A 23,766-nucleotide genomic window follows, 5' to 3' on the forward strand; every position below is an offset into this window, starting at 1 on the left:
GGCCTGCCTCCCAAGCTCTGTGAGAGCAAAGTATTGTCATCTACAATAGGTTGTAGATCCTTGATTATGTGTTAGAGTGGTGACGTTCTGTTGTTTTCTTTGTAGGGTCTGTCCCATAGTATGTGACTTTTTGCTACCTGCCTGGCTCTGTCCATATGTTTCTTCACTTCTCAGGTAGGAATTTTAGTTTTAAGAATGCTTGATAGAGATCCTGTAGGTGTTTGTCTCTGTCAGGGATTGGAGCAAATGTGCTTGTATCTTAGGGCTTGTCTGTAGGTAATGGATCATGTGCTATGTTCTGGATGAAAGCTGGAGGCCTGTAGGTAAATATAGCAATCAATAGCTTCCAGGTTTGGGGCGGCGTTTATGTGACCATCACTTATTTGCAAAGCAGTGTCCAGGAAGTAGATCTCTTGTGTGAAGTGGTCCAGCCTGAGACTGATAGGAGGGTGAAAATTGTTGACATTCCAGTGGAATCCTGCCCCTGGGTTCAGATAATGAAGATGTCGTCAATGTAGTGCAAGTAGAGGGGATGAAAACTGAGGAAGCATTGTTCTAAGTCAGCCATAGAAATGTTGACCAACTGTGGGGCCATATGGGTAGCCACAGCAGTGCTGAGGACTTGAAGGTGTATATAAAGGCCTGGTCAGGCTCTGGGGTATGTCTGAAGATGTGTTCCTGTGCTTCTTCAGATTGTTTATTGAGTAGATGATGGAGTTTATTTTGCTACTCATCAGTGTGGTCAGAGGATAGTGGTCTATAGAATGTGGCATTGGAGAATAGTCTGGCAGCCTCCATTTCATAATCTGAGCTATTCGTGATGACTACAGCACCTCCTTTGTCAGCTTCTTTGATTATAATGTCAGAGTCGTTTCTGAGACTGTTGGTGGCATTGCATTCTGCACAGCTGAGGTTATGGGGCAAGTGATGCTGCTGGTCCACAATTACAGCCTGCTCATGTTGTGGAAGCACATTTGGTAGAAGTCCAGTCCGTTTTTTGACGACTGGGGAGTCTATATGCAGAATCTTTCTTGTAGCATTGCGATAATGGTTTATGCGGGTTCATGTGCTGTTCAGTGGCATGGTGGAAATATTCTCTGTGTTGGAGATGGCAAAACTAGGCTTCCAGGTCACTGCAGAACTGTATCATTTGCATATGGGTGGCAGGGCAGACAGAGAGTACCTGAGATAGGATGACTCTGCTGCCAGGCTAGCTAGCTAGATTAATAATATTGTTGGGTGAGTCAAGGGCACTGCTGGTGTGGGCCCTTGTGCAATGTAGGAATTTAGATAGTTTAGTATCCCTTTTTCTCTGTAGAGAAGCAAATCGTGTGTTGTAAATGTCTTGTTTTTGTGAAATCCAGCCATGTGGAAGTTTGTGTAGAACATCGGTTTTGCAACAAGAGTCTCCAGTTTTGAGAGCTCATTCTTGACCTCGTTTACTGATGAAGATACTAAGCAGGTGATTCTGTAGTTTCATTGAGAGTGTATGGCACAATCTCTGACTATAGTCTGCGTAATATGTTGACTGTAATGGATTTTTCACCTTCAGTCTGTTTGGTATAATATCCATCTTTTGTGCTTGGAGAGGAAGATGTTGTCTGTCTGTATCTGCACGAGCTTTTGCATGATTGGCAAGGGTGAATAAAAACTAAATTCAGCCCCAGCTCATCAGACCTTTCTGCCTTCTCCCAGTCTTGCACTTCCATTTAGACTTCCCTCAATTATTATTCTCTTTTTTGATGTATATTCTTCTCACACTACTTGTGTAGATAGATATCTACTGCCCACAACTATCATTTCTTTAATCTTTTCCCATGTCAGTTTCAAAATAAAGATGAGGCCACCATGCCTGGGAGACTGGAATGCAGACTCTGATCCCTGATCATCCATAGGGTAACATGAAGAATTCACCAGTCACCACCACTGTAAATATTCAACCATTGTGTGGAGGCAAGATACGGTTGAATCCTCCTCACCGGCACACACACTGCTGTCTAAACCCTCCTCTATCACCAGTCCCTTATCCCTGAAAAAACTGAGGTATAAGGAACTGGCAACAGAGAGGGGTTTAGCCGGCAGAGGCACGTCCACACAGCATGTTTATTGCTGCACCACCGTGTGCCGAAAGCGAAATCTTGCGTGTCTATGCTAATAAGCTATGTGAGTATGCACATGGAAAGTCATAGGCAATCTCCAGAAACCTGCTTAGAAAAGCTCTGCCAGCACTGGGGCTGAAGACCAGAACCATGCAGATGTGGCCATAGTGAATGGCTTTTGTCCCTTTTTATGGGGAAGCCCAGCTAACCTAAGGACAGCAGTGAAATTATACTAATTTAAAACTGGAATTAATGAGTGCAGGGAGAATCAGGCCCTCTGTGCAAATATTGGCATTTGTTACTATGGTATTTTTGATATTGATAGAAATCTTTCACTGGAAATGGTTAACAACGAATGCTGGTTATCCCAGCCTAGCACGGTATTAACAAGTGCATAAGTAAAGAATTTAGGAAATGAACACCACATGGTTCTGCCTGACTAGGAGTTCATATCACAACATAAAGTGTAAATTACACTAACGAATTAATAATTTTATCATAAAAGGCATGTTGGCATCTGCTTGGTGGTGGTTTTGTTTGATTCTGGAATCACTTGATCAAAAATGACTGATTTTACGTTGAATAATTGTTCAACAAACAAACGAATAAATAAATATTGCCATCATTATTTAGGGCCTGATTCTGATCTAAGTCATGTTGGTTTAAATCAGAAGTACAATAATTTGATTAAATCAAGTATGCTACACTGGTGTAAAATTACTATCAAATTGGAATTAGGGCTTTAGTATATGAATATACTTTAGGTATTAGCTCACAGATAGATTTGTGTACAGTAAACTCTTTCATATCCAGCATTCTATTATCCAGAACTTTCAAATAACAGGCATTTTAATCATAAGCAAATTTTAGTTATATTTTCCGTAAATGCAGTATAGTGAAAGTAAATACAAATAAATACAGCAAATACAGTATAAATCTATAGTGTACAATACTACTGTTGTTGGTAAATAAAGTATTCTGCATACATTTTGTTTGTTTATTAATAGCTAATCTGTTTTTTCTTTAGTGTTATGCATTGCTAGGTATACCTCTCTATTATCCACAATATTTGAGTGTCCAGAAACCTCCCGGTCCCGGGACTGCCTGATATGAAAGTGTTTACAGTATAACTGTTTTTATAAATGGGTTGCCACTTCCCTCTGTTTTTCTTTAATTTTTTTTGAAAATAATAACCTTTATTTAAAAGATCAAGTCATTTGGAAAATGACTATTTCCTTTTAGTGGTGAGGGGAGACTAAATGATCATTCTTCTTCAAGTAATATTTCTGTGGTTGCTCTCTTCTGGTTTGCATAAGCCCCACGTACTTTTGATCAGACTCTTTTGGTAGCAGTACCCTATCTGCACATGCACCCTATCTATCCTCATTCTCCACACCCAGGGTATATATGGCAACGGTGAATACTATCAACAGTTACTTCTCAGCTGTCTCCATCTGAAAGGGAATGTGTTGCAGTGCTCACTTATAGCCTAATTCATTCCAGTCAGGAAGTAGCTTAAATCTTGCATTTGTCGTTTTAGGCTGGGGTGAGCAACCTACAGCCGTGGTCTGGATCCAGTCTGCAGTTTGCCTGGATCAGCTCCAGGATACTCCCACATGGGGACCCCATGGTCCCTCTCACGAGGTTCCTGCAGATGCCTGCCTTATTCTGGCCTCAGTGGCAGGACATCTTCTCACAACAAGCTGATTGCTCTTGCCATGTGCAGACAGATGACCAGGCTGTTCTGTGACCCTGAAAACTGCATGGGCTGTGAAAGGAGTGCGCCTTCCTCCCCAGCCACTGCCGTCCCCCTAGGTGATAGGGAAAGTTTTCTAACTCACCTAAAGTGCCCTTACTGGGATTCTGGGGGACATCCTAGGAATGGGAAACCAGCTCAAGGTCAACAGGACCTTCTGGCTGGCAGGCAAGGTGGAATAGCTGACCTTTTCTGCTTTCTTCCTCCCAGTCATTGTCCTCGGGCACCTTGAGGGGGACATCAGGTGTGTCCCTGATGGACTCCATGACTGCATAGGGCAAAGGCAGTGACGTGCTGTCCTCACAGGATGGCATCCGACTTCTCATAGTAGTGGCAGCTGGGTGGCTGGACTCTTCTCAGGCCTTGTGGTAGCTCTGGCACAGCTCCTTGATTTTGAGCCAACATTGCTTTAGAATCTGGGTGTGCCCCTTCTCCGCCAGGCCAGTGGTGATCCATCGATAGGCCTTGGGATTTCACTGTCTGGTGTGGAGATCTGGAGAGTGCTGTCCTCTCTGTAGAGCTCTGTGAGGTCCTGGATTTCTGGTTAAGTATTTTGTAGTTGCTACCAGGGTTCTAAAGTGCATTTAAATGGTATTAGCCATGAAGGAAAATATCTGCAGTAATGAGAAGCACTGAATACACATTCAGCTTGAGGTTTGGTGAGAAATTGTTATTTTGTATATGATAGGGGAAGGAATGGATGTGTGTCCTGTCTCTTTTCTATTGTGCACATATTTGGGGGAGAGCAACTTAATTACTGAAAAAATTTCAGCTTGCACCGTAACTTATTATTTGTGCCTTTCTCACTGAAATATTCATCTGAATATAAACATGAAAAAGATGTCACACATGTAAGAATCTAGTTCTGCACATTGCCAATGTACAGAGAAATTAAATACAGCAAATTAGAATGTTTAGATTAGTGTTGCTTTGCACAGTATTTATACAGTTAGTCTAGAGTCAGATATACCTTAATATCTGAGGGTATGTCTACACAGCAGCCTTATTTTGAAATAAGCTATTCCAGAAGAGCTAATTTCAAAATAATGCTGCTACACACAAAGTGCATTTTGAAATAGCTGAGCGGTATTTCAAAATAGAGCATCTACACACAATAGAGCCTATTTTGAAACAGAGACATTGGATGCACTATGGCTTATTTCAAAATAACCCCTACTCCCTGTCTACACAGCCCCTATTTTGAAATTGGTATTTTGAAATAGGCACTGTTCCTTGTGCAATGAGGTTTACCTATTTTGAAATAAGCCAACCACTATGTTGAAATTATTTCAAAATAGCCGTTGTGTTGTGTAGATGCTTGCAAATTTATTTTGAAATAACAGCTGTGGTGACTTACTCTAACACTAGTAAACTTTTAGGAAGATGGAGTTAATTTGGAAATACAACGTGCAATTGTAGCAGGTGAATCTATTAGGTTGCACAGTGTTTATACAATTAGGTCTAGAATCAGATATATCTTAATAACTAACTCTAATAGGCTTTTTAAAAAGTGGCATTTAATTTGGAAGTATAATGTGCAATTTTAGCAGATGAACCTATTAACTTGTAGCATCAAAATTAAAAAATGCATTTGTAATGTCTAGTTTATTATTGTTATAAATTATGGGAATATGAAAATCAAAAAGATTAATAGATACCTATAATATAATGAAAGTATAGCTAGACAAGGCAGTTTTTATGGCACCGAAAGAATGCATATGTCTTCTTGTGTCACAAAGGCTATAGAATGCAATAGGAAATTTTGACTAGAACTTTTTTATTCATGTATCTCCTTTATACTTTGTGGGTAATGTTTTCCGATTATCAAGACCTTGCATATTTTCAGCACCCACCCAGTCCCATGGTATTATTATTATTTTTAAATGTCTGAGTGACAAGTACATTGATATAAGTGAATCACCATTGTGCAGGCATGAAATATTATCAGATTGGTTTTCAAGTAGATTTATGCATTTGAGAAAGTGCATCTGCCATAGAAGATTAGTCTCTGGAAGATAGGACATTTGTTCTAGTAATGGGTGATAGAATTTCACACTTCAGACATGTGAAGTGAATTAGATCATACACTGACATCTTGTTGAATAGTTCCTGGTTATCAGATCCAGTGACAAAAACTCAGCTGAAAGGATATTATTGTGCAAGATAATTGGTGCAGAGCCAAGTTTCCATTCCCTGCTAGTTCCAATGCTTTGTGCTCTAAACCTGCAAATTTGAGTCTAGTATCTGGTCTTAATATAAAATGAAGGTAGCTGAACATGAAGAAAGGAAGTAAATAAACCATCAGAGTGCTAGCTTATCCTGTTATTTCGTGATGAAATGGCAATGTCTGGTGTAGAATTCTTCAAGCACTAGAGTAAAAGAGGGAGGTGGGGGAACAGATAAAAAAACATCACTTTGAACTCAAGATTCTCCTGTAGCAACCTCAAAGACTTTAGTCAGAGGCCAAAGTATAGTGTTACTTATTTGAATGTGGTCACGTACATCATGGAAATTGTGATGCTCCATGTCACACTTAAAATAAAATTATTAAGTGCAGTACATACATCAAATACATATTTCACCCACAAATGCCACACAATTCCATAGGCTTGATCCTTGCATAATAATGCCAAGAAAGGTAAGTGGGGAAAAGCGTGAATGCAGCAACACACAATCACAATGATGGTTATTCTATGCCCACAACTTATAACAGGTTGTGTATGATCTGCATCTACTGATGGCATTGGCTTTTCTTATATTTTCCATACACAAAACAACCATGTTTTTACCCTAACAACTTGTATTGAGAATAACAATAAAATGAGAAAAACAAGGAACAAGAGTCAGGTTCCCACAAGAGAGCATTGTATGGGTTTCCTTGGTAACATGGTTCTGCTCAATTTGCCAACAGCAAATTCCCAGAAATTGTAAAGTTCAGAACACAGAAACAAAAATCAAAATAATTACCAGTTAAAATACATCACAATTTAACAAGCAGCTAGAGCTATACATTCTCCCCATAGGGATACATGTGACAGCGAATTTTTAATGCTAAGTGCTGCGTCAAGAAGTTGGTAGTGAGACGTCTTAATATGGCTGGTGTAATCAATGCCTGTGTCCTGATGAGGTGGTTTTAACTTGTGTGCATCCTGCAGAGCTTTTCACCTTTGAACACTTGTACAGTGCTTCTAAAAGGACATCTGCCATTCACTTTAGGTTCAGGATCCTTCTCCTCCTGAAGTCAACAAAAAAAAAACCCCCACTAATTTCAGTGAGAGCACTATTAGGTCCCTGTGGTCCAGAGACATACAGTGCCATGTGCATGCCACTGCACAGACATACTAGTTATGCTGTTATTGTCAGAACCCATTAACTGTCAACAACACACCAAACTGTATTCAACACAGCGCTGCTAGTGTATATTGAACACACGTAAGTTGTATGGGAACACACGCCTGTGACATGTTTAAGAATAAAAGTCATTTAAGACAACTTGTATTAAAGCCACCTCAATAGCCATGGCTCTAATTAATGAGAACTAAAAGAGAACTAAAATGAACTAAAAAAAGAGAACTAAAAATGAAATAAAATAAACACTATCCAGAAGCTTTATCCCCTAAAATGTATGAATTATTATGAAGTATTTCTTTAAATGGTAGTTAAGCTTTTTAAGTTGTACTAACACACAAAGCTGGAAGACAGATGATTACTGATAGTTTATGGATGCTACAGTCAACTGTTCAGATCAGCCAATTAATAATAACCAAAACCTGTTGAGCGCTTAGCCTCTGAGAAATATATTGGGGTCTCAATTCAGTTCGTAGTGCACAGGTCTTTACATCAGAAATACCAGTTCAAGGCAGCCTCAGTGAAGGGACTAGGGGCTGAATGATCATAGAGAATGAATGTGTTCTCCTCGAAAGGTGCTATCTCCAGGGGAAAGATATTGGAGGCAGATAGGCAGGACACTGTGACAGTACTAAAATGCTACTATCACATTGCACATGATCTGTGGCTAGATAGTTTTAATGTGTATTCTTTGTTAGTTTTGTACCTTTGGCCTGGTCCACCCTAAAAAGTTAGGGTGACAAGTCCACACCCCTGAACAATGTACTTAATCTGATCTAACCCGTAGTGCAGACAGAGCTAGGTTGATGAAAGAATTCTTCAGTTGACTTAACTCAAGGAAAATCCCTTCCATAGGTGGGAGCATCTACACTGAAACCTTACAATGGTGCATCTGCAGTAGTGCAGCTGAACCAAAGTAACAATTCAAATGTAGTAGTCGTGAGCCTCTTCCACTCCTCCATCTTGGAGTATAGGCCATTGATGACCATTCACCAGCATCCCCTGTCTTGGACAATCTTTTCCAGTTCTGACCAGGTGTATCCCATCTTTTCAGTGTCTGCCTTCAGAGCTCTCTACGCCAGGTGTTTCTTGGATGCCTTCTTTTCCTTTTTCCTTGTGGGTTCCAACTCTAGGCTTGCCTTGTGCTGTTGGTGTGTGTTTTTCTGAGGGTGTGTCCAATCCATCACTATCTTTCCTCCCTGATTTCTTCTTCAGCAGGAAGTTGGTGAATCAGTTGCCACAGGTCTTGGTTGTTGATAGTGTATGGCCAGTGGATCCAGAGGATTTTACGGAGGCAGTTATTGATAAATGTCTGGGGTTTTTTTGACACTACTCTTTGTTTTCCAAATTTCTGCTCCATACTGTAGGTCTGATTTGACATTGGCGTTGAATAATCTGATCTTAGTCTGAGTCTGATCTGCTTAGAATTCCAGATGCTTTTAGTGAGAAAAAAAAAGCTTTTCTAGCCTTCCCAATCCTCTCTCTCACATCAGCATCGGTGCTCCCCTCTTTATCGATGATGCTGTCCAGGTATGTGAAGATCTCAACTTCTTCCAGTGCTCTGACACCAACTATGACTAGTTCTGTGCTACTAATATTGATTTTCAAGATCTTAGTTTTTCCCTTATGGATGTTCAAGACAACAGGGGGCTGTGGGACAGAAATGCTAGATCAGCAACGTCCAGGTTGTCCAGTCGGGTACACAGCTTTTCTCTGCTGTTGTCATCTTCATGACCCACTCTATCACAAGGAGAAAGAGCAATGGTGACAACAAGCAGCCCTGTTGGATTCCAGCCTTCATTCTACAGATTGCTTTAATGTGATTTGTAATGTTACAATCTGGTCAATGCATGACCTATTCTGTTGAAAGCCAGTTTGCTGATCCCTCAGCTGTGGGTCCACTGCATTCTTCATTCTTTCCGGGATAATTCTGTTGAAGATCTTTCCTGGCATTGACAGAAGTGTGATTCCTCTGTAGTACTCACAGCTGCTGAAGCTGCCCTTATTTGGGATCTTGATAAGGTAGCCTTCCTTCCAGTCTGCTGGTATATCCTCCTCTTCTCAAATCTTCTGATATAGGGGAAACAATTCAAATGTAGACAAAACCTTTAATGAACATTACATTCACTTTAAAAGAATCTCACTAGCTGAGCTTCAAATATAGCTTTAAAATGTGACAGTTACCTGGTTCATTACTAGTCATCATACCCAAATATTTATATCGGATTCCGAGAGAACAGTACCTAGGAAAGGAATATGGCACATACATTATTATTATTTGTATTATAGTAGTATTTAGGAACTGTAATTATGACCCACGAACACATTATGCTAAGTGACCAAAACTAAAACAAAAATGGACCCTCCTGTGCACTATTGCAATATAAAAATAAAAATATTGTTCTTGGAATGCACTGTATTCAGCTTTTCCTTTGAAATTATCTGCTAAGTGATAATTACACATTAAATCAAGAAATATTGTAGGCTACAGATTCTTCATAAATGTCATATCTTCTTTACCATTTTAATTACTGCACTGGGAAGTCTTTGTGTTATTGATATGATATATGATGTATGATATGATATATGATGTAGATTTTCCTGTACCGGAGAGAAGTTGTATTTATATTTTAGTGCCATTATTTAAGTTATTCAATTTAAATGAAACTTCCTAAATCTTGAAAACAGTATTATAGTTGGTTATCGAATAAAGAATATGTGCTTTTGTCTCCAAAAATTTGGGGTAATCAAAAAAGTGATAAATAAGCTGGAAGAATAGTCCCAAAATTCAAGATAGTGTAATAAAATGGTAGTCTGGCAAGAGACTGATGAATTTTGTATTAATGCATGAGGAACAAGTTTAAAACGAGTGGTATATGAAACAGAAAAGAATTTGTTCCTTTAGGCTACGTCTACACTTACGAAAAACTTCGAAATGGTCCTACTAATGGATAAATCAAAGAATACTAATGAGGCGCTGAAATGAATATTCAGCACCTCATTAGCATGCCGCTAGCCACGCCACTTCGAAAGTGTCACGTTTCACTCATGTGGGGCTCATCTACATGGGGGTCCTTTTCAAAAGGACCCTGCAAACATCGAAATCCCCTTATTCCTATCAGCTGAAGCTCTGCAGGCGGGTATCTCCTGCAAGCAAGTGGGTATCTCCTGTCAAAACAATTGAGAAATACTGCTCTAGATGACTAGCTCTTTTTAAATATTAAAATCTGAGATTATTATTTAACATACTCAGGCCATGCCTACACTTACGAAAAACAGCTGATAGGAACAAGGGGATTTTGATGTTTTCAAGGTCCTTTTGAAAAGGACCCCCATGTAGACGAGCCGCGTGTGAGCGTCATGCGGCACTTTTGAAGTGCTGTGGCTGGTGGCATGCTCATGAGGTGCTGAATATTCATTTCAGCTCCTCATTATTATTCTTCAATTTGGCCATTAGCATGGCCATTTCACAGTTTTTCGTAAGTGTAGACATGGCCTTAGTGCGTTAAATATTAATCACTGATTTTAATATTTGAAAAGACCTAGTCACCTAGAGCAGTATTTCTCAATTGTTTTGACAGGAGATACCCGCTTGCTGCCTTCCTAAACTTTGCCAGAGAGATCTCGTGGACTGGCTCCAGTCCCCACACCACTTGTCAAGAAACACTGGCCCAGAGCACTTTGAGATGCAACAACAAAGTTCCAGTCCCAAGCCATATGTTCTCAAAACTATTCATGATTGTATAGACCTCTATCATCTGTCTTCTGTTTGTTTTCCAGGTTTTTAAATCCTCTTTATATGGGACACATTCTGCTCTTCGGTAACATGATTGTAATCTCATTGAAACTTACGTATGAGAGCAGAATTTGGACCTATTATTTGTTTTACAATAGCACTGGCAGGCTCCAAAAAGGTTGCATCTGATTAAGTGTGCGCCAGCCCTTGAAAGCTTATGCCCAAATACATTTCTAAGTCTTTAAGGTGTCACAGACCTCCTTGTTGCTTTTTGCTGAGACAGACTCACAGGGCTACCTTTCTGAAATAAAGGTTGAGATGCCATTGTGCAAAGTATTGTAAAAGCACCAGTCAGGGACCCAAGTCCTTGCTTTTTAGATAGTTCACAGTCTAATTTATACATCTGAATCAAATTGGATTTTGAGAATGACATAAGTGAACCCAGTCCTCTAGATCTGAGAGCCCCAGCCGCTGCTTGAGACACCAGATCCATATGCTATTTTTAGCACACTAGCTTCAGCTTTCTATCTTGAAGTGGGGGACTTGCTTCCAGATGCAGTGCAGAGAGAGGAGGGACAGGAGGGACATTTGGCCTTGGCCTCAGGCTCAAAAGAGGCTTCAGATTTAGACTGCTGTTAATTTTTTGGCATTTGACAAGTTTTGCCACTTGTTTTTATGCACAGTGTATTTGCACACAAAAGGGCTTTGGATTATTAATATGCAAATATTCAAATTATATCATACTCTTTTGGGGGCCTTATTCTGTTTTCATATGTCATCATCTTTTAAATTTTTTATTATGGCTAGAGGCCTCAAAAGCTGGAAGTAGCCTGAGCCTCTCTGAAAGCACCTGAGTGTAGACATACCTAAGGTGGTTGGCAGCTGTTGCCAGGGAGTGCTGAAGGAGAAAACCATGTATGTGGGCAGTTATCACTACTTCAATCAGTGCAAACACATGCCCAGTGCCAGCATTTATGGTGGTAAAAGAGGATTGGTGGTAGCATATGAGTCAGGCAGCTTGGGGTGATGGTAGAGAGTAAGTGGACATGAGCAAGGTTTAGGTGGGGGTTGGGGTTGGCCAGTTCAAGGGGGAATGACATGCCTGGGGAAGATGGGCATGGTCAGTGTGGTCAGATGGATGGCGTGGTGACTGCACGTGGGGATGACACAGCTGGATGAACAGGTACAACTGGGTGTTCAGTACCTGAGGATGGATGGTGAGGTCAGTGCGGATGAAGTTGGCATGGTTGGTTAGAAGGGGTACAGCAGTGTGGCTGGTACATGGGGATTGATGGCAGGGTCTGTGTGCAGAAGGGGCACTGTGGCTGTTACGTGGGGCTGGGGGGCAGGGTCAGTGGATGGGCGAGGTCACTGTAGGCGGGGCTGGCACAGCTGGGTAGCGGGTAGAGCAGTGTGTTGGGTACGTGGGGATGGATGGGGAGGTCAGTGTGGGTGGAGGTGGCACGGCTGCTTGGAGGGATACAGCAAGGTACAGTCAAGCACACCCGAAGCCTGTTGTGGCTGGAGGAATTGGCATGTGGCGCTGCGCGAGGAAAGGGCGGGTGCTCCCAGCCAGACGGTGCGAATCGCTGGGCGGGGGCGGGGGCGGGCACTGACGGGGTGTGCAGTTGGGCGCGGTCAGGCTGCGCGAGCTGAGGAAGGGGCGGGGGAGGAGAGAGCGCTGACGCGACTCCGCAGAGGGGCAAACTCGCACTCAGGGCACCACGCTCGCGCGGGCGGTGAGCGCGTGAATGCGCATGCGCAGACACGAAACGTGTGGGGGCCGGGGGCCGTTTCACGCCTGCGCATAGCAATTCGGAGGGGCCGGGCAGAGACCAAGATGGCGGTGTAGGGCTGCGGCCGCCATCGCCACCCAGTGTGAGCGCCGCCGCCATGGCCCGGCACAGGAACGTCCGAGGCTATAACTACGACGAAGGTAGTGCGAAGCCTCCACATGCCCGGTCCCTGCTAGTAACCGGCACCCGGCCGGGCCTGGCGGCGTGAAGCACCAGCGGCGCGAACACGTCTCCCAGGCGGACGGGGCTAGGCCGCGGGGAGGAGGGGAGTGCGGGGGGGGGTACATGCTCCCGCCGGAGGGGGAGCGGCTGTTTTTTTCTGTTAGTGTCCACGGTTGCGGAGCGCATCTGACATCCTCGGCGTGGGTCTGTCACAGCCGGCCCTTGGGGAGAGGAATGTGTAAGGCGTAGAAAAGAGTTTCTGCCTTCCGCTCTGAAACTGACTGCGCTCCACGTGGTCACTGTTACCTTAACACCTACTGCAGACAAGCTTATTTTCACCTAACCTTGCTGTGCCCTGAATGTTCAGTGTGTTTCCCGGAACAATGTATGACATCGCAATCTCTTGAAACGTTTAGGAGGGGTTAGTTGTCTTTCTTGTGGTTTAGGTTTGAGCGATGCCACTTATCCCTTGAGGGGGCAGGAAGACATGTAGTTCCCTGAAGAAAAGATTTGTAGGGCAAGTAATAGAACAGCTGGTTTCTAGACAACTTGTCTTAAGATGGGAGTATCTACGTTTTTGTGTATTTCATGTTTACCTTCATATAACTAAATTGCCATCATTACGTGTGTGATTACAGCTTTCTTTGGTATGCTTTTTCATTTACCTACACTACTCTCTATAGTCAGAACTCACAGCTGTTTAACTGTAACAGTGACTTTTACATAATGATTTTGCATTTCTCTTTATCTAGGGTCTGTAGCTACTTGTAGCAATCAAGGTTTAATCAGTATCTGTTCACAACGGCCCCCCCAACTCCCCACTGTGTTGTAAAATAAGAGACTTAGTCATGTAGTCACTAAGATCTTTTCCTTATTTTTCATCAGAGCAGCTCTGATAATCCAGCCATCTCAATGTAGGTGTGCTGTACTGGTGTAAAATTAAGTCTACAATAGTAGAGTTTATAGTTTTAGTGTAACCAACATCATTGTAAGTGACACTACATTAATCCAGTGTACAGTAGGCCTCTGAGTTATGCGTAGGTTGTGTTCCTGGGCAACCACGCATAAGTCAAATTTCACACAAGTTGGGACAAGTCAGGAACTAGGTAGCAGCCTGGCCCCTCAGCTCCACTTGCAGGAGCAGGGAAACTGACCAGCACTGGTCAGTTTCCCAGCTCCCACAAATGGAGGGGAGCCAGGCTGCTGCCTGGTTTCCAACTCCCCCCTACTTGCTGGAGCCAGGCAATTGACCAGCACTGCTGCAAAGGGAGGGGAGCCTGTTTCCAAGTTCCCCACCATTTTGTTTAGTTTTCTGATATGACAAGGAGTTGGGAACCAGGCCACAGCCTGGCTGCACCTCCTCCCTCTGCTTTCAGGAGTGGGGAAACTGATTAGTGCAGCAGTGCTGTTCAGTTTCCCAGCTGCCACAAGCAGAGGGGAGCCAGGAGACAGACTGCCACCTGGTTCCCAGCTCCCTGCTACTCGCTGGAGCCAGGAGAGGAGCTGGAAGCCAGGCTGACACCTGGTTCCCTGCCACACACGATTTCAGCTCATGTTAATGCAAGGAATGTGTAAGTCGAAATTGTGTGTCTGGGGTCTACTGTATCTACATTATGTTTGCATCTGTGGTGCAAATTAATCTAATATAGACAAACTTTAAGATTTGCTAAAGGTTTTCTGTGCCAGATTATTTTAGGTTAACTCAGTTTCACCTCATCTAGGATGGTGCTAAACTCTACAATGGTCCCTTGCTTTTAAGTGGTTTTCAGTTAAACACTTGTATCCCAATCCTGCAAATACAAATGGGTATCTTCCTATGTGAGTAATCCTTTTCATTTGGATTACACTACTCATGTCTAAAGTTAGTTGCATTAAGTGTTTATTAGTTGGAGACTTTAGTAGCTATATGCCTAAACAGTAAGGTAACTGAGTACGCAAACTCAGAGTATGTGACCCTGCTCTTATGTGTCTGTCCCCAATTCCTATAGCAAACCCTGTACCAGGATTTCCAGTTGTGCTTAACTCGCTCAACCCCTCTCAGCTCTGCATGGCCCCAGCTCTGCTCACAGCTCCTGTTTGCCCTCCACCCCTGCCTCTGGCTCTAGCTCACCACCCTTCAGGCACGGCTCCAGCTCAACCTGCCGAGCCCTGGTTCAAAACCCCCTTCCAGCCCGCACACAGCTCTGGCTCATCCTGCATGCCCATGCCTGGCTCTGGCTTACCATGCCCGTGCATGGCTCCAGCTCGCCCCCTGCCCCAGTTTAAACTGCCTGCATGTGGTTCTGGTTCAAACCATCCACCTTCTCCCCAACTCTGCGCAGCCTCCCTGCTGGCTCACAACCCACACATGGCTCTGGTTCAAGCCACCCCCTTTCCCCCCGCTCTACGTGGCTTTGGTGCAACCCCCCTGCTGGCTGACAACCTGCACCTGGCTCTGGTTCAAGCTGCATGTGCCCCCCACCCCATGTGGCTCCAGTTCAACCCCCCACCAGCTCACCACCTGTGCACAGCTCTGGTTCCAGCTCACCACCTGAGCAGGGTTGCAGCTCACCACCCGTGCACAGGCCTGGCTCAAGTCCACTCCTCACCCCCTGCAGCCCTAACCCACCCTAGGCTTAGCCCCCTGAGCCCGCCTCCCATGGCCCCAACCCACCACCAGGCTTAACCCTCCCCAACTGCCTCCCCCACCCCAGGACTTACCTTTCTGCTGCTTCCCTGGCTGCAGTACATGTGTTCTTCTGGGAGAAAAAAACTGACCCCCACTTATGCGAAATCTGGGTTTATCCGAGGGCGTGTGGAACGGAACCCTCGCGTACTCCGAGACCTTACTGTGATGAGCATCTTATAATGTGCATCAGAAACTTGATGTGCAATTTGTGTTGTGTACAGATTTGTTTTTGGGGTGTCTGTGGACACGTGCACCTACATATAAACACAGAGACATGTTGGGGTGGGGCATGCTGCCTACACTGTAGTTAGTTTTGCTTTGAGTTTACGTTTTGTGTTTGATGCAATATTCTGCTTTTGTCTGGGTAAACTAAAAAGCATTAGTTCTAGTGCGGGACTAGGCATATCAAATCTCTTGCATTACAACGGTGGTGATTATTAGTCACTGAAATTAGAGTCAGGAAAGATCACTTACACATCCAATATGTTTTTTCACTGTGGGTTTTTTTTGTTTTATTTTAAATTTTCTGCAGCTGATATCGCTGGTTCAGCTGCACCAGGGATCAACATGATGGAGCCTTAGCACATATCTGAGTTGACCTCATGACTAAATCACAGGCAGGCATTGTCCAATTTCTCTGCACTAGCTTTCCCATTATTACTGCATCTGCTAAAGTTCATTGGATGCGAGAAAACTGGGATGTGTAGGGGGAAAACAAAAGAAGAAAACCCATCTCCTTCCCGGTGCAAAATCAATGCATGCTTATTTGATGCCATATGAGTTCTTTGGGGCAGGTTTTGTTTTTAATCATTTTGCTGTTTTCATCTTTCCAGAAATTTAAAATACACAAATACAAAAGGAGAGGGTATAACCTACAAATGACTAAAAATGGCTATAGAGATCTACCACAGTTATTTATGAATAAATCTGCTAATTAATGTCCAAAGAGAAGACTGATCTTATATTTTGGCATATAATGTGACTTTGGTTTTCAGTAATATGGCACACTTCAATTTGACAAACAATTCCATGGCACACCCACTTTTTCTGGCTGAATCAATTGCTCATAAATGTAGAGCCACAGCAGAGGGGAGGGGGAATTGATGATCCTGCACCAGCTGGGGGCTCAAGCAGTCAGGCTGCCAGAGTCCCAGCTGGGGTGAGGTTGTCAATTTCCCTCTTACAGGCACTTTGCAAAGCCTCTGTGAGGGAAAACTGACCAACCCCATTCTAGCTGGGAGTCAAGCAGCCTTGCTGCTTGAGTCCCCATCTGGCTTGGGGTTGTCAGTCTTCCCCACCCCTCTGCAAAGAGCTGAGGGGAGGGTAAATTGACCAGCCTTGGGCCAGCTGGGGGCTCAAGCAGCAAAGCTGCTTGTGTCCTGCCTGGCATAGGGTTAGTCAGTTTCCCCCCTAGAAGCTTAGCAAAGTGGTTGTGGAAGGGAAGTTGACAACCCCATGCCATCTGGGACTCGGGAAGCTTTGCGGCTTAATCCCTGGCTGGTGCAAGGTCATCTAAGTGTGCTGTGAAATTTCATAAATTTTGTCCTCCCCCTTTTAGCTCTACAAAGAGCTGAGGTTGGGGAAATTGATCATATTTCCACAACATGCTTAGTTCTTGTGGCATTGTGCACTGGTTTAGATTATGGATTTATGTCCAATTTGACATGCCTGTTGCTGGTTTGGGGCTGGGAACATAAGAATTACTTTTAGAGGTCAAACCAATGGGTCATCTGTTCAGTTGAGTATGTTGTCTTCAGGAGTCTGTATCTAGTATCGGAGGAAAATGTGGGAGATGGCAAAATGGATAAACATGGACTAACAAGTATGTAAGACAAGCTTCTTAACACCTGTTACAAATTCTCATGCTTAGGGGCATGACTCAGTATCATTTCTATATTATCCTATTCAATGGAAGTATTTGATACATTGTGTGTGTAATGTTCTCATTATTCATATATATGTGATTCTTTCTGAATCCTGCTAAACTCTTGTCCTTTAACATTTTGTGTGAGTGAGTTCCACTGGTTAATTAGTGTGCTTAACTTTTTTTTAAACTTTAAATGTGTAGCTTTTCAATATCAGTGAATGAGCTTTTTTCTTTTATTATGAAAGAGGTGAATAGAGCATATGATTTCTCCTCACTATACCGTTCATTGTGTTTCTATAGCCCACTTATTTGTCTCTTGTTTCAAGGAAACAGTCCCAGTCTTTTCAAGCTGTCATGATGATCTTTTAGTTTATGTTCAAACCTCTTGTTTCTATGGAACCCTGTGTGAGGTAAGGTGGGCAGAAGTTAAAGGCAGTATTTTCAGGTGAAGGAGTACCATTGATAGATGTGTCATTATAAAATATTTCTGCATTTTCAGTCCTGTTCTTCATAACTCTTAACATTTAGTTTGATTTTCTTTATTTGACCATCCCTGCACACTGACCAAATATTTTCCACAGAGGTGGGTCATCTTTTTTTTTTTTCCTAACAAGTTACAATTTGACTCCAGTACCCAGTAAGGAGCATGATTGCTTAACATGATTATTTCCAATATGTTATTTTGCATTTGTCAACACTGGACTTGCATTTACCAGTGTGTATTTATTTATTTCGTTTTAATTTCATCATGATTTTCTTTCCTGTTTGCTATCTCAGTAATTTTGTTTCTTCTGCAAAATTTCCCACATCACTGGTTAGTCAGTCCCTTTTCCAGATTAATAGGAAACGTATTTATAAACACCAGCTTTAGTGTGGAACCATTGTACACTTCACTGTTAGTTTCTGACTATGTTGAAAAAGGCCCTCTCTTCCAGTTAACACGTTTAGAATCCATCATCATCATCAACAGCCATGGACTCAGCACCTTTTGGTGTCTGATGTCTTTCCCACTATTTCCTTCCCTTTTTTCTAATCCAGTGCAGCGTGGCTTAGTTTCTGCAGACTAGCTCCACACCAACCTACTGTATCATCTGTCCATTGTCTGTGGGGTCTTCCTCTCTTATTCAAACCGTCCATCATGCCAAATACCAGGGTCTTGATTTTTCATTAGTCGTTCATTCTGCAAATATGACTGAATAGCTGTAACTTCGGTTGTATAACCTTCTCCAGTAGGGTCTCTTTTGACTGTATCTTCCTATATAATTCCTTGTTGGTGACCTGCATTCATCCTATTTTCAGGATCTTTCTATAACAGCTCCTCTCAAATGCCAATATTCTTCTTGTCGAATCTTTTGTTATCAACCATGTCTCACATCTGTATGACATGCTGCTGAATACGCACGTTTTCAAGACACTGAGCTTCATTCCTACATTAATAGCTTTGCTTTTCCAGATCTTATCCTGCCTTCAAACTTGCTCTTGCTTTCGCTACTCCAGTCACAATTTCCTTCTTACAGTGTAGATCGTACGTTATGTTGCTCCCCAGATGAGATCGAACTAGAGAATGTAGAGAAGTTCACACCTACACTGCTCTTCCTTCCTATTTCCTTATCTCCAAATACCATTGTTTTTGTTTTATTGATGTTCTGTACTGCTTCCCTTCCTCATTTAGCACCTGCACTGTTTTCACTAGCTTCGCTTCATCTTCCTCTATTATAACTATATCCTCTGCAAACCTCAAGTTGTCAATTCTTATCCTGCGCACAGATATCCCTTCTACCTCACATTGCTCTCTCTAGATGCATGATGAATATACTCGGAGAGATTGGATCTCCTTGTCTTGTACCTCTACTTATTCTAAAGCAATTTCCCAATTCTCCACACATTCTCAATGCTTCCTCTGCGTTGTTTGATATCCTTCCACAACTGTATCAGTCTGTTATCCACTCTGTATGACTCCCAACACTGCCCAAGTCACTTTCTGATCTACACTGTCAAATGTCTTCTGAAAATCAACGAAGCAAGTGTATACGTTCTTGTTCTTTTGTCGAGCTTTGTGTATCAATTTTAGTGTCAATATCTGCTGTATGGTACTTCTATCTTTCCTGAAGCTCGCTTGCTTGTCTGCTAGATGTTCTTCTGTCTGTGATCTTAATCTCTGTCAGTATCATCATCAGCACCTTGCCTAGACATCTTGTTGGGGCAATCATGCTGTAGTTCTTGCACTCCAGTATGCTTCCTTTCTTGTGTACTGTCACTAGCACAGATCTTGTCCATTCCATAGGTGCTTTCCCTTCTTCCCATGCTATATTACATAGTTGGTGTATTTCCTGAATCATACTTTCTCCGCTATATTTAATAATCTCTTCTGTGATCTTATCATTTCCAGGGCTCATGTTGTTGTGTAGTCGTTTCACTGTTCTTTCTATTTCCTCCTTTGAAATATTGGTCTTGCTCTCGATGCTCAATGGAGGTATCTTTTTCAGTTCTTCAGTCAGTTTCTCTGAGACACTCAGTTCCAACTGTGCTTTGTGCAGCGCTGGATGAGATTTTGCACCAATCTTCTCCTTGTTTATGAACACGTATTTGTTCTCGTCTTTGATTGCCATCTGCTTCAGCTCTCACTTCCTATTAATATTGCTAAGCATCTTATACGCTTCCCTTGTCCTATATTCACTGTGATACCTCTCTGTATCTTCACACTTCTTATCTAACCATTTTGCCTTATCCTTGCTGGCCGCTTTTCCGTACCTCATTGCATTTCATCTTATATCTCTGTTCCGCCTTCTCAGAAGCATCCTTTCAGATCTTCATTGCTCTCTTCTCTTGGACCAACTTCAGTGTCTCCGGCGTAATCTGCTTCTAATTGATCTTTTCTTCTTCCACAACAGTCTACTCATTTGTCTCTTCTATCACCATTGCTATCCCTTTGACTCCCTTATCTAGGTCTTTCTCTGTGGCTGCATTCCTAATCTTCTCTTCAAGCGCTTGCTATGTATGCATCCCCTATTTCTTCCTTGCCTAGCCCCACCACATCTCTTCTTTTATTACACTGTCTTACACTTTCTCGAGTTTTATCTTGATGTTTACGATCACTAGACTGTGGTCCAAGTTTATATCCACTCCTTGGAAAGTTCAGCACTGCTGTACTGATGTTACCCATCTTATCCAAATCATATCTATAATGTTCTTGGACTTCCCGTTGTTCAATGGCCACATCCACTTCCTACAGTCCTTGGACTCTCATGTTGTAGATCACCATCTCCTGCTGTGTAGCAAACTCTAGGAGCTTCTCACCTTGTTCGTATCTTTCTCCATATCCAAACCTTTCCACGACACTCTCCCAACCTTTATCTGTTCCGACCTTCATGTTTCAATCTCCTCCGATGATCAATACATTTCTCTTCGGTATCTCCACCAGTGTCTTTGTCAAGTCTTTATAGAATCGCTCAGTCTCTTCTTCCGCACTGTCTGACGTGGGTGCATATCCCTTAGTGACCGAGAGATTGAATGGTTTTGTTTCAAATCTCACTACCATCATTCTTGCAGTTACTGGTTTGTATCCTAACAAAGGTCATCTAGCTCTTTTGCTAAGAACGAATCTGACTCCTGCCCCATGCTTCATTTTGTTCCCTGACCAAATGACTTCCCAGTCGCATCTCTCTCCAGTCCAGGTATATTGCATCGGTATCATTATATCTCCTTCTGAAGCAGCTCTAATTTTCCAGTTGTCCACAGTGTTCAGACGTTCCATGTTTAATTGATGGTATATGTGTTGGTTAGCAAAAGAAAATTACAAATAACTTATCGACCCAACCCTGATCAATTGATTGGTGTCACAAGCCTTGTTTATCCAGGTGACATCCCCTTCAGCATCTTTTATCATTTAGTCTTACTGGCATCAGATTTCATTTGTATTGTTTCATGGTCAGCGCATTGTCACTCATCTGACCAATCCTCTTCCTTTATTCAGAGTTGGGACTGGCATGGAACCCCTAGAGTCTTAATGGTGGAGTTTTATAATCCATGGTAGTACTTGATTTTTCGCTTTATGGCTGCTGCTTAGTTTCCTTAGCTGCTACATATGAGGAATTTTTGTCAAATGTTTAATAAAGGTCCAAGTAATTATGACAACCAGTTATCCATTATCCACTGACTTGTTGATAAACCCAAAGAATTCTAATAGATTGTAGAGCTATGATTATTCTTTACAGAAGCTGATTTGTCCATGCCAGATCAAGTAGTTAGAAGAGTAAGCCTTTATTTCTCCAGATTACTCAGAGGGTATGCCTACACTATGAAATTTGGTTGAATTTGTTAGTTGGTTTCCTAGCACCCGATTTTACAAAGTTGACGGTGCATGTCCACACTGGCACATCTGCACTAAAATTCCTTTAATCCGGCATGTCCGAGACTGGACAGGTGCTGGATTACCAAATTTTCTGGAGTATTGGATGTCACCATAACCCCCACACCCTAGTTCAAACCTGCGGCTCACCACCCCGGGCACCCCCAGCTTCTTCACCACCCTTATGCCCAGCTGCAGCTCACTGTCCCCGCATGCCCCGGCTCCAACCCCCACATGCCCCAGCTCAACTCCACCTCCCAGACCCCCTACAGCCTTAACCCCCCCCCCCCCCGCCCCTCTCCCATGGCGCCAACCTGCCACCCAAGCTCCCTGACTTATGCAAATTTTGGGTTACACAAGGGCTCTGTGGAATGCAACCCTCACATAACTCAGGGGGCTGCTGTATGCCAGGCCCTCAAATTTTGCCAGATTATCTCCGTAAGTGGGACTGGTTTTGCCAGATGCTGGACCATCAGGATTTCCTAATCATCAAAGGCAGGATTAAAGGACTTTTACTGTACATATTACTATAAAAGGAGAGGCATCTGTCCATCCCATCCCAGCTGGCTCCTAGCCCCGGGGTGCCAGTGGAGCTCTGCACCCCTTTTGGTTCCCAGCTCCAGGGCTGCCAGGGTTACCTTGGCTCTGGCTGGGTCCCGGGGGCTGGGGCTGGGGCTGCAGGTGCTGGGCTTCCGTCAACCTCGACCCCATCCGCAGGATTGGAGCTGCTGGCAGAGCTCTGCACCTTGGCTGGCTCCCAGCCCCAGGGCTGCTGGGCTTTCCCCGTCCAGATCTTGCTAATAAAGTTAATCCCATGTTCCCATTAGCGTTGCTGGCTTTGACTTTGTCAGCAATGTACTGTGGGTACCTATTCCACAGCACCTGATGCCCCATTGCATTGTGGATTTCTGTCCCATTGTCTAATGGGACAAAAGTGTGTATTGGTTGGTTCTGGGTGTGCGTCATCAGCATTCCCTAGTGGACTTGTCTCCTCCCCATCCCTTTGGAAAGCAATGGCAAAAAATGCTTTTGTGCCCTTTTTTATATCTGTGCAGATGCCATTGTCAGGCTAGCATGGAACCTACACAGCTTAGAACAATTGTGTCTAGTATTATGAGCACCTCACACATTGTGCTGCAGTGTGTGCAGAGCCTAAGTAACCATCAGAGCAATGAAGACTCCCAGGAGGGCATGGACATATACGAATGTGTGACACTGGAGAGGAGGAATGGGGAAATGCTGTCTGCACTTGATGCTTTGTGCACTGTGGAGTGGTGAAGCAAGCTCAGATAGATGGGACCTCATTGTTCTGCAAGTATGGGACGATCAGCAGAGGCTATAAAACTTCCGCATGCATAAGGCCACTTTCATGGTATTTGTGAATTGCTTTTCCCCACCTTGAAGCACTGTGGTACCAAAAGGAGACCTCTGACAGCTCAAAAGCCAGTGGCAATAGCTCTGTGGAAGCTTGCAACGCCAGACAACTACCTGTCAGTGGGCAATCAGTTTGGAGTGGGCAAATCTACCGTGGGGGCTGCTATGATCCAGGTAGCCAAGGCAATCAGTGCCCGTCTGGTACAAAAGACAGTGATTCTGGGAAATGTGGAGGACATAATAGGCGGTTGTGCCATGATGGGGTTTCCTCAATGCAGTGGGGCAATAGATGGAATGCACATCCCTATCTTGGCACTGGACCACCTTGCTACAGAGTACACAAAGTGCCAGGTGTATTTCTCCATGGTGTTGCAGGCATTGGTGGATCACAAGGGTCGTTTCACCAACATCAGTGTGGGATGGTTGGAAAAGGTGCATGATGCATGAATCTTTAAGGATTCTGATCTGTTTAGAAAGCTGCAGAATGGGACTTTCTTCTCAGACCTGAAAATCCACATTGGAGATGTGGAGATGCTAATAGTGATTCTGGATGATCCAGCTTACCCCTTGTTCTCTTGGCTTATGAAGCCATACGCAGGCAGCCTGGATCTC

At 43.3% G+C, this 23,766-nt stretch overlaps 1 protein-coding gene across 2 annotated transcripts in view; it reads left to right on the plus strand.

Moving 5' to 3' along the window:
- The first annotated feature begins 12,713 nt into the window (after positions 1-12,713).
- HBS1L (HBS1 like translational GTPase) overlaps positions 12,714-23,766 on the plus strand; it is a 139,621-nt gene continuing 128,568 nt past the window's right edge. For both annotated transcript variants that reach the window (XM_074990516.1, XM_074990518.1), the window contains exon 1: positions 12,714-12,875. In XM_074990516.1, coding sequence (XP_074846617.1) covers positions 12,833-12,875 — 43 coding nt within the window. In that variant the 5' untranslated portion in view covers positions 12,714-12,832. The remainder of the gene's footprint in view (positions 12,876-23,766) is intronic.

This window comes from Carettochelys insculpta, chromosome 3, assembly GCF_033958435.1.
Source record: "Carettochelys insculpta isolate YL-2023 chromosome 3, ASM3395843v1, whole genome shotgun sequence".
Classification (NCBI taxonomy): domain Eukaryota; kingdom Metazoa; phylum Chordata; order Testudines; family Carettochelyidae; genus Carettochelys; species Carettochelys insculpta.